General features: G+C 35.5%; 2 protein-coding genes across 2 annotated transcripts in view; both read left to right on the top strand.

Moving 5' to 3' along the window:
- Positions 1 to 1504: 1504 nt before the first annotated feature.
- On the top strand, positions 1505 to 11391 carry LOC111711659 (dolichyl-diphosphooligosaccharide--protein glycosyltransferase subunit 2). The gene is made up of 11 exons (XM_023486052.1): positions 1505 to 1734; positions 2419 to 2616; positions 2998 to 3190; positions 3576 to 3802; positions 5507 to 5644; positions 6602 to 6868; positions 7224 to 7283; positions 8497 to 8740; positions 9278 to 9404; positions 10010 to 10149; positions 10510 to 11391. The coding sequence occupies exons 1-11, from the start codon at positions 1627 to 1629 to the stop codon at positions 10665 to 10667; spliced, it is 1860 nt and encodes a 619-aa protein (XP_023341820.1). The 5' UTR covers positions 1505 to 1626; the 3' UTR covers positions 10668 to 11391.
- Positions 11392 to 11415: 24 nt separating this feature from the next.
- Positions 11416 to 11849, top strand: part of LOC111711660 (PITH domain-containing protein GA19395) — a gene marked incomplete at its 3' end in the record, with an annotated part of 1806 nt that continues 1372 nt past the window's right edge. The window contains 1 exon segment of the mRNA XM_023486053.1: positions 11416 to 11528. Within this exon segment, the coding sequence (XP_023341821.1) occupies positions 11421 to 11528 (108 nt within the window).

The raw sequence follows: 11849 nt of genomic DNA on the forward strand, positions 1-11849 counted from the left end.
AAATACTTATCGGATCGCGTAGCGTACCCCCCACTCCACAGTGATTGTTGAGTCCTTCCGGAACTTGATTGTTTTCTAGTCAAAACGATTGGAGCAACTTTTATTTTGGGCGAAATTGAGTAGTTAAAAATCCATTGTGGCGAATAAAAGAAATAATGTTTCTTACTGAAAGCTGAAATAGTTTCTTCATCCTCAACCTTTACTTCTACTTGCTCTACATACTCTTCTTCGAGTTTCATTTTTTTAGTTTCAACTTCATCATTATCCCCAATTCCAAATTTTCTCTTTATGCTCTGCCTTTTGAGCCGTATCTGTAGATTAAAGGAATCCATAAGCTCTTCATAATCTAANTGATTATTATCTCTAGAAATTTACTTCTAAAATTAGGTTGACAAATAAACGCAGCAAATTATATCAAAAATCAAGACGACATTCAAGTCGTCCTGCATACTGTCATGTTTCGTGGGACACCCTGTATGTAATTTATTTCCTTTCTTAATCTTTTAGTTTGTGACTGGGTGAAAGTACAATGCAACAGGTGCGCAACTAGACATTATGTTAGAGAGGCCAAGGTGGAAAAATTGTAAGGCTAAGCGCGAGAATTGTTTTCCCCCCTTATAACATTTTAGGGGGGGAGGGGGGACGAAAAATGTGTATTATACTCAAACAATAAAAACTAACGTTACCAACCGGATATTCAGTATAAGTCAACACATGATATGAAATAAAAAAAAGAAATCGATTCTGGTTAATATAAATCACAATATTAATTATAATTTACAATTTCATATATTATAGGTCAGTTTGGGACATTTCGCTAATCGAACCTATACAGATTATTAGGTCGGAAAAACGTTAGGTCAGAAAAACGTTAGGTTCGTTTCCTCTAGGTTCGATGAGCGGGTACCCATTTTTGCGGGGATCATGGTGCCTCTGCTGCCTGCACCCCCTCCCTCAATGGATGGATAGGATAATCGTAATTTGATAACCCTGTTCATTAATGTCGTCTTTGAGTAGTTTCTTTCGTGAAAATCAAGAAGATTCTTTGTTGCTCAATTGAAATTTTTAAAATTCAAAATAGAACTATTTCAGGAAGAATTTTTTTTTTACAAAAGAGTTATAGAAATAAAAACAAAATGTTTTTGCATTCGTGGACAGTCATTTCTACCTTTTGTCAATTCCTGTTTGGTTCATATTTAAAAACTTTAAAGTAACTAGAGGCCGCCACGTAGCTGGAACAATTTCAAAGCCAGGGATATAAATTAAAAATAACAATAATTTGTTTATATTTGTCTCTTAAAACGTTTTTATGTTAATTTAATTAATCCCGATGATATGAATATTGTGCAGTAAATTTCCCCTGTTTTTAAAAACCGGTTTCCATCTTCCTGGCTCTCAAGTGTACACTGCGGTGACTGAGTACAATTTCTGCCGGGCTGACAGTGACATTCGAGTTATTTTTTAATTCGTGTGATCGTGCACTTTGTTCATTTTGTTCATTCTACGCTGTGAAACGAGCACTGTCTTTAATGATTGAAGCTATTTGTTGACGGTCTATGTTTTAGAAAATGTGATAAAACTTCAATTTGATCGTGTTTTTCAGAGGAAAGTGAAAGAATTGTGGCGATGAAGTTAATTATCTTGATGACCCTTGCCATGACGGGGCAGGCCATCTCCCCCAGCTCACACCTCACCCAGGCAGACAGGAACAGACTTAAGGCAGTCTTTCTTCAGGTAAACCATGGGACCTTTACATTCCCGACACAATACTATCTTTCATGTTCAGTTCAGCGCTGCGGCTACAATATAGGCTAGGGGGCTGAGCACTGTGATNGGGGGGGGGGGGTCCAAAAATCATATTTTTGGAATTACCACCTATATTTTGTCATTTATTTTTGGTTACGATTTTTGGACCCAAACTCCCCCTCTCTTTTTTTTATCAATTTATTTGTACATAAATTTTTATCGAGTTTTAGGTAGTTAATAAAAAAATATAAGGATATAGTTGGTCATGTGGCCGCAGCGACCGGCCCCTTTAGCCTGTTTTAGCCGCGGTGCTCGGCCCCTTAGTCTTGTATGAAAGCATTAGCAGATGCCATTATTTATTTATGATGAAATCATGAAATAACATTACATTCGATCACAGTCGATCGTGGTACTGGCAGGAAGAAAATGCATTGATAGAAGTGGGGGGAGGGGGTTAAATTCGTATACTAGGAAATTACCTTGTCGTCTACACTTTGGATTAGTCCTCTTAAACCAGTAATTAGCAACAATGTCTCAGCTGAATTTTTCAGAGAAATGTTTAAGAAATGTTGGTGCAATGTCTTGCCAACTAGATTTGGTAGAATCATATTTGGAATTTATTTTGTCCCCGGCCTTGGTATTTATTGTTTTTAATTTTGTTTGTTTTTACAGAACAGCAACCCTGCCTCTGATATAACCAGCGTGTATTATTCTGTCCTTGGTCTGAAGCTGCTTGGCGAAGCTGCTCCCAACAAGGGAGAGCTGTGTTCTGCTGCTGCTAAGCTGGCTGATGACAGCTCTGTAGAGAACCTTCAAGCCGCCAGCGGAACTGGTGCTGCTCTTGGCTGCCCGATCAAGTTTGGAGCCAAGGTAAAACATTTTTCCCATATACATATTTGTAATTATTGACAACAGAGGCGTATAGAAGGGAGGGAGTTTAAAGCTTAGCCCCCCCCCCCCACGATCATTAAAATCCATTGAAATCTTTGGTTTATTGCAAATACCAACTCTGGGTCGATAATTTCAACTCGAGGCTAAAAACCTTTAAAGGGTTCTGGGTCAGTTTTTTGTCAAGTTAAGTTGATGCTATCGAAATCTTGAAAAGAACGAACAATTGCATGCGGTTATTTTGCATTTTAATTAAAGTTCCACAATCATTTTACTTCAAAAATAAAACCCAGTCGAATATTTGCTTCTTAAAGCTAACACCTCTGATAAGAAACCTTTATTAATTAACTGTTTTAATTCCAGGCCAGTGAGGTGCTAAAAACAAGTTTGGGCGAGGGAAGCACCACCGCTACAATCTACTTCGCCAGCAAGGCGTTGACTAGCGCCGGAGGAAAGCTGGAGAAGGGAGTTGCTAAGGCGCTGACCGACGCGCTCAAGAAAGATGATTCTCTGCTCAGCTTGGGACTTGCTTTTCACGTCGCTGCCCTTCTAGAGGGTAAGTAATTAATTTTAAACTTTTTTAACAATTTTATTTAGAGAAGTTCATAAAAAAGTATTTTCAGTGTTAATTAAGTTTATATCTAACATTATTGTTATATTTATTAAAGCAATTTTATTTAAGAAAATTAATCCTTGATTCTTTTATTTTACACTTTTTATTGAGTTGGATTTTTCTACATTATTCGCCGTTTAAGTGAATTGTGGGGTTTTACTGCAGAGACAACGAAAGTTGCTCTCAGAATTTTTAGAAAAGCACCGATATCTTCTATGTTAAAGAGATTGGGGTTTGAATGTTAAAGTCGTGAATCGGACATTCAACTTTTGTGAAAAAAGATTCTCTTTAAAATACCTCTACAGTCCCTTCAATGTTTAATATCCAGGGGACCAGAGCGCTGTGTTTGACCGTATCGAAGACGCTGTAGTCCAGGCTGACGAAGTTGACGGCAACCTTCTACAGTTTGAGGGAGGTCTATCTGTCACCAGTATTGTGCTGACCGGTGCCGCAAACCTTGCCGCCAAAACCAAGAAAGCTTTGCCACTGACCGGGGATCAGGCAGTGAAATTTGCTAACTATCTTCTCTCTAGGAAATCCGTTCAACAACCCAAGGTAAGGATTGCTAGTGAAAGGATCAAGGATATTAGAATGAAGGATTGCTAGTTTAGTGATTAAGGATATTAGGAATTAAAATGTAGGATCAATAATATTATGATGAAGAATTGCTAGATTAAGGATCAAGGATATTATAATAATGGATTGCTAGTGCAAGGCTCAATGATATTAGAATAAAGGACTACTAGTAGAAGGATCAAAGATCTTAGGATAAAGGAAAAGGATTGTTCGTGTAAGGATCAAGGATATGATATCAATGAAGGATTGTTGTTGTAAGGGTTGCTTGTGCAAGAATAAAGGATATCAGGATGAGGGATTGCTAGTGTAAGGATCAAGGATATTAGAATAAAGGATTGTTAGTGAAAGGATCAAGGATATAAGGATGAGGGATTGCTAGTGTTAGGATCAAGGATATTAGAATAAAGGATTGCTCGTGTAAGGATTAAGGATATTAGGATGAAGGATTGCTAGTGCAAAGATCAAGGTTATTAGAATAAAGGATTGCTAGTGTAAGGATCGAGGATATTATTTCAATGACGGATTGTTCTTGTAATGATGAAGGATTGTTAGTGTAAGGGTTAAGAATGTTATGATAAAGGGATTGTTTAAAGGTTAAGGATATTAGAAGAAGTATTGCTAGTGTAAGGATCAAGGATATTAGATCAATGAAGAATTGCTCTTGTAAGGATCAAGGGTTGCTCGTGTAGGAATCAATGATATTGGGATGAAGGATTACTTGTGCGTAGGATCAGAGATAAGGAAAAATTGAAAGACTGAATTTTCGTGGTCTTTTTCTATTGGAGGGTGAATATATATCTCAGGGTGGTCTCCATCTTCTTAAGGGCTTCTATCTATATCTATCTTAGAGTGGTGTACATCTACTGGAGCGTAAATATTTATCTATCTCAGTGTGGTATACATCTACTTAAGGGTGTATATCTATTTATCTTTATCAGGGTAGTCTCCATCTACTGGAGGGTATATATCTATACCTGTCTCAGGGTGGTCTCCATATACTGGAGGGTATATATCTATATTAAGTTGGTCTCCATCTACTGGAGGGTATATATCTATCTATCTATCTATCTCAAGGAGGTCTCCATTTACTGGAGGGTATATATCTATATCTGTCTCAGGGTGGTCTCCATATACTGGAGGGTATATCTATATCAAGGTGGTCTCCATCTACTGGAGGGTATATATCTATCTATCTATCTCAGGGTGGTCTCGATCTACTGTAGGGTATATATCTATATCTGTCTCAGGGTGGTCTCCATTTACTGGAGGGTACATCTATATCATGGTGGTCTCCATCTACTGGAGGGTATATATCTATCTATCTAAGGGTGGTCTCCATCTTCTGATGGGTATATATCTACATCTATCTCAGGGTGATCTCCATCTTCTGAAGGGTGTATAATGTATATCTATTATCTTTATCAGGGTGGTCTCCATATACTGGAGGGTATATATCTATATCAAGTTGGTCTCCATCTACTGGAGGGTGTATATCTATTCGTCTATTATGGTGGTCTCCATCTACTGGAGAGTATATATCTATATCAAGTTGGTCTCCATCTACTGGAGGGTATATATCTATATCTATCTCAGGGTGGTCTCCATCTACTGGAGGGTATATATCTACATCTATCTCAGGGTGGTCTCCATCTACTGGAGGGTTTATATCTACATCTATCTCAGGGTGGTCTCCATCTACTGGAGGGTATTGAGAGTATGGTTGGATCAGCTCAGTTTACTCCTCTCTCAATCTCCCTGGCGAGCTCTATATCTGTCAACTCGGAGGAACCAAATCTTATTCTATCAGTAACTGATCTCAAGGTAAAGGATAAACACCTATCAATATTAATTTTCCGGCTGAAATCTTGGTCTTTATTTTTAGAGACTTTCGTTGTACTTTTAAGTAACCTTATATATAATGCAGGGCATTCCTAATTCTCAAAGTTACTCTTTAAACCTTTATCTGATCAATAATGTAGAATATATCGTTGTTTTTCTACCTGGAAAAATGTTTAATTCTTATAATTAACCTTATTGTTTATGTAAGCATAAATACGCCAGTCACTTTTTAGAGATTAGGCATTTCGATCGGTTCAGCCGTTTTGACGTTTATTGGATTCAAACAAACAAACAAACAGACAGACAGACAAGCCAAATTTATATTTAGATTAGAGAAACCACAATCGAAAATAAACAAATTTCATAAAGAGAAACATGGATAGCTCCTTCATTCTTGATACGAAAAAGTCTAAGGGTTTGAATTTATTTATAATTTTATTAACACGTGTGAGGGGAGGGGGTTGAATGTCCTGACGCCCCCCCCCCCCTTCTGTAAATTCACTTGGAATTACAATAAAAGTATTTTTAATCAAGATTATTTTATATCGATTAAACCCATTTTTCCATTTAAAGATTATCCACACTTATCATTTTCAATCAATCTGTCCCAGAGAAATTAAATATAATTGTTCTCATATTTCCTTATATCAACTTGTACTGCAAGATTTTCTGGTTCAAGAACTAGTTTTTGTTAAATTGATTTAAAATAGTTGGATATTCTTGGTATTTCTTTAATTCAAGTACCACATCTCATTGACAAAACTTTAGATACACATTTTTTAAAGATTATTAAAACTTTTACCACTGAAAAACCTGAATAGACTATATCCAGCCAATTCATGTTGGAAGATTTTTTGTAATCCCTAAACAATTTTAAAAATTCGTGAACAATTCCTTTAATACTATTTTAGTAAAAAAGTAAAAAGTAAAAAATTTTAGGGCGGAGATGTCGGAGATCTGAAGGTTACCCTTGACTCCGCTACCTGGGCCCAGGACGACTCCATCCTTGCCTCCGCCAAGGAGTTGAAGAAGGTTGGAGCCGGATACCAGCTGGATTTTATGTCTCTCAAACCAGTTTCCGGTTTCTACGAGCTCACCGTATCCGCTGTTCCGGCCAAGGGTTCCGGTAAGTTCGTCGGGAATACTGGAGTCAAGATTGCGGTCAAGGTTCTCACCAAGATCAGTGTACAAAATGCGGAGATTAAGGTGAAATATATTTTGAGAAATTTACTAAATTAATTAAATTACTTGTGTAAAAACCCCTAAATTTTTTCTACCAGTGCTTCGTACCATACCAGGATATACATTATACATCCTGTAAAAAAAAGAAATCAGAGTTTAAAAAAATATTCTAAAATGTTCCCTTTTTGCATTAGTTTTCATTTTGAAACTTTTTAATTATGATGAGAGTTTTACTGATCTGTCAGTGTCAATATATCCGGTCCAAAATATTGCGATCCCGAATCCTGAGCACACTGGCTTGATACACTCTTGATGCTATTTGCCCAATTTTGATCTGACGTTGTCAATTTTATTTTTGAACTGTGTTTTTTGTTTTTAGATAACTGACGGAGACCAGTCTACAGCAGGCCGGTCATTTAAAGCTGTTTACCCCAACAAGGTAATTAGCGGTCATTTTAAGAAAAGGTGAAACTATTTGGCACTTATTTGATGAACATGCTTAAATACATCTTGCACTTTTCTTTAATACATTCTATAAATAGATTTCAGATTTCAGATTTTTTGAGTAAATCAAATCACTAAAATATGCCAGAAAACCAAATTCGTGTAAACAAATCATTATGGGTATTAAAATATCCGTCTTAAAAAATTAAATTCAAATGATTGAGCTTATTGTTCTCAGATACTAAGATTCATTATAGGTTCAATATCTTTCAGAGCAACTCACTTTATAAATTCTTTTTCTTTTTAAAACGGCTTTCTCGCCTTTTCTTAGGAATCATTAACTCCTTTGGGTAAAACAAAGAAAGGTTTGAGTATCTATATCCCTATCTCCAAGTCAAAAACATTTTTTTCGTAAAGATCCATTAAAAATTAAGGAAATCATAAAAAAACGATTTATAAAAAAATTATTTAAAAAATGTTTGCTAGGGTATCAAAGATCTATTTTTTAGCCTTCAACAACATTTTTTAAATATCAAAAAACGGACAAATTATTCAGCGGTTCATGACGCACCTTTTGAATTTGATACCAAAATCAACTGGTTTTGAAAAAAAAATGATAAATCGATATTACCCTATGATCGCTGATTTTTAAATTGTTAATTACTGAATGAGTTTTGATATATCATCATTTTAAAAATGTTTCTTAACAATTAATACTGAATAATTATTTTCCTGGTGCAAAATGGATTTGCCGTTTTTGATGAAATAGTTTCAACTTTATACTTGTACTGTTAATATAATCATCAATTTTGTGATTGTAAACTCTATCTGTATACAGATACATTTATTTTAGCAATAAACTTTATCTTATCTATCTTATCTAACCTTAATTAAAGGCTACTACATACTGTTCATCCCCCCATCCCCCAACGCCCCCTCCACCCTCTGGTAAATCCTTAATAAATTCCTCTGTGAGTTTAAGTCATCTCGTTAAATGTTTCCAGGTCAAAAAGAAAATTTGGGATTATATATTTGATCATTTTCTCTGACCTTTTCGTATAAATCAGAAAAATATAAATTCTTGCTTTCTTCCACAAAATATTACCTTTTTTCCTTTAAAGCTAAAATTCACCATTTCAAAAACTTAAATATTTTTTTATAAGAAATTACAGTTTTTTTCTATGATCACATTTCAATATTTTCATCAGGAGGGTAAGAAGGTGAGTGTTGACTACAAGGAGAAACTACAGTTTAGCTTCAACATCGTCAACTCAGAGAACAAGAAGATAACCGTCCATCAAGCCTTCGTCAAGATCTCAAGTGCCAGCTCCGCCGCTGAAATAGTTTACGTGGCGGAGGCGGACTCCAGCAAGGTTTACAAGTTTGAACTGGATCTTGGGGCGGAAAATTCCGAGTTTAAAACCGGAGACTACAATCTGGCTCTCATCCTTGGTAAGCTTTGAAGTTTCCGCATAAAAAATGAAGAATAAATGTTGTTAAAAGTCAATAAATCTTGAAACAAATGTTAAAGTATTGGATCAGGATAGGATTCATTTTGTTATCTTGTCGAATCCGGATCCGCTTCAAAATGAATTGGATCCCCAAGAAGTAATCTTGTATGGTCCTTTCTTAATGACTTAGATAGTATTCGGAAAACGTTTAAATTTAAATTTTTACACAATGTTCAAATATTCTAAATTCACATTCATTATTGACAAATTCAGATTTTAAGTTTGACAACTAACACTTTATTTTAGAGTTAAATTAGAAAGATATAGTTACAAAGAAAAAAGTATTTATTGTAGCGACCAAATATTGTCTTTCACAGAAGGATGAAATGCATGTCAACAAGAAGATATAAATCCACAATCGAGAATTATGAATTCTTAACCATGTAAAGATGTGCTCTATATATAAACAAAAATGTATGTTTTATATGTTTAAAATCAAAATGGTTTAGAGATGTTAAAATATATTATAAATACGTAGGTGATGCTGCTGTAAGTAACCCTATATCCTGGAATATTGCTGATCTGGAGTTTACTCTACCAGAGTCCGGAGACACGGAGGAGTCAGGACCTTACCAAACCAAACCAGAGATTAAGCATCTGTTCAGGTAATGAAATGTAAAATTATATTTTTTTTACTTTGGTGTTGATTAGGTTGTACTTAAAAAAGCCTAAGTTGGGATATTTGTATGATGCAGACCGGAATGAAGTGACATTTAGTCAAACAAATCTGACCACTTTTACCGTCTGACATACTTTTCGAAAATATGCATTGTATTCTAAAATCTACATAGCTAAAAAAATTTCTTGAATGTATCATGTTATTTATCATTTTCTTCGTAATTGTCCAAACAAATTATATAATTATCGCACCGAGAACCTATGACCCTTATGATTTTATGACTTTCACTTCGTGTGTCACCCTAGTGCAAACCTTTTAATTTAATTCTATTCCTACACGATTCACCTTATTCTATGCATTATGAATTACTACTTACTAGTTACTACATCAGTTTAGTTAAGTTTCGTTAGAACTTTGTGAGTTGATGAACGAGAAAGAAGTATTTTTAGATGCGGCCGTTTCAATTTCAAAAGTTACTCACTAAAAATGGTGGTTTTCCATCAGGCATCATTTTAGGATCGTAATGAATTTTATCATCCACCAAAAAGTGTATGTATTGAATCTAATATTAAAAATATATATATTTTCTAGAGAACCTGAGACCCGACCTCCACCTGCTGTATCCTCCATGTTTACCCTCCTCTGCCTCTCCCCTGTCCTCATCCTCCTCGGTCTGTGGTTCAAGCTCGGAGTAAACATAGGAAACTTTCCATTCTCCATTGCTAGTCTTGGTAAGTGATAATTGGTTAAACTAGGTATGACCCCACTAGCCTATTAGAAAGTCGTTTTTTTCCCTCCACAAATTAGATTTGTAAATCTTTAGGGGTTTCTTCGTTGAATTGGGTAAAATAAAAAATTTAGGGTTTATTAAATTATTGAGTAAAAAGTATCAAAAAGGATGAAAAATTGCCCTCTGATATCTAATTTTTTATTTCCACTTTGGATGGGGTGGGGTGGGGAGGGGGGTAATTCTTAAATTTAAATACCCTTGTCTAGTTCAGCTTCTTAATGTTCTTTATTAATTCAGACCTTAGATTTTTAAAAATTCATGTTTTATTAAATCTGATTATTTTGTATAACTTTTTTTCTAGGATTCCACACTGGCCTGGGGTCCATATTCCTCCTGTATGTCTACTTCTGGATGGAACTAGATATGTTCCAGACTGCTAGATATTTAGCTATCCTGGCCATTCCTACATTCCTCTGTGGGAACTCACTCCTCGCAGCCATCGCCAAGAAAACCAAGTAGATCCAGAGAATATTAAACCTTTAACCATCCTGATATGAAAAGTCCTCTTGATTTCCCCCAACTCGTTTTCAGTCGTGTAAAATACAGGATTAAATCAAATCAGATTGGAATGTTTCCAACACCTTTATTTAACATTTATTCCAATGTGATTTGGTGAAACCTAAATGGGATCTCAAACTTAAGTCAATTCTTTATTTTTATAAAATCCTGTATCCTGTATTCTAGAACATGCAAATGCAAATCTGAAAATTTGCCGGAATGGGGCCTGAAAATCAAAAACTTGTTTATTTAAACCTATATCCAACATACCCTATCCTCCCCATATTTACTTTTAAAGTAAACCTGGTCGGAAAAGGTTTAAAACAAAATATCACAAATCTCTAGATGATGAAGTTTTTAATATAAAATTCTGTATTAATGAAAATTTGTTTATCTGATCATGAAGTTTCTTTTAATCTTTTTGCATTCACAATTAATGAACACCCACACCAGTGACCATTCATCAATTTACCCACACCCTACCCTTATAAAATTGCTCCTCTAACACCCCTCTCCTCACCCACACTTGATGTAAACAATAATGTCATGTTAACTTAGTTATTTGTTATTTTTAGAGTTTGTGTGTGTCTACAGTTTGCATTTTTTGTGTGATTAGAAAATAGCTCCCGCTGCCACAGGAGCAAAATTTTTTGCAATCTTTGATTGAAATACAGAACGATTTTTATTCCGTGTTTGTTAATTTTTCAGACAATTATGCCGTGTGGACAGGATCACGAGCATAGCGAGGCCTGTGGGCATGGTGCTGCCGGTCTTGCAGGGGAGGAGATGGGGATAGCTTATTCTCTGTACCAGGTACCTAAGGTACAGATACAGCGTGTCCCTTCAAACCTGACTGTTGAAAGACGACTTAAAGGTCACTTCATCTTTGAAATTATTTGCAGCATTAATGTCGTAGAACTACTTTAGGTGATTCATAAACAGTAAACAGTTTTTCCCAGTCCTGGCATGGCAATTCATGTTTTCTTTATGAGATTTTGTTATTTTCTAGTGTGGTTACTCTTATAAAGTGATTAGCGCAATTCTTCTTAAAGACATAATAAAGTTAATTATCAGAATAAAACGTTTAAACGGTAGGGTTGGGGGGATTTGAGGGCTCGGCCTCCCTGGTTCAGTAAACCCCCC

Source organism: Eurytemora carolleeae, unplaced genomic scaffold (genome assembly GCF_000591075.1).
Source record: "Eurytemora carolleeae unplaced genomic scaffold, Eaff_2.0 scaffold1183, whole genome shotgun sequence".
In the NCBI taxonomy this organism is placed as follows: domain Eukaryota; kingdom Metazoa; phylum Arthropoda; class Copepoda; order Calanoida; family Temoridae; genus Eurytemora; species Eurytemora carolleeae.

Excerpts from the sequence above, each read along its gene's own strand:
- LOC111711659 (XM_023486052.1), top strand. The coding sequence starts at position 1,627 with ATGAAGTTAATTATCTTGATGACCCTTGCCATGACGGGGCAGGCCATC. Across the intron at positions 2,617-2,997 it reads CGATCAAGTTTGGAGCCAAG|GCCAGTGAGGTGCTAAAAAC; the intron begins GTAAAACATTTT and ends TTTTAATTCCAG. Across the intron at positions 10,150-10,509 it reads ATTCTCCATTGCTAGTCTTG|GATTCCACACTGGCCTGGGG; the intron begins GTAAGTGATAAT and ends CTTTTTTTCTAG.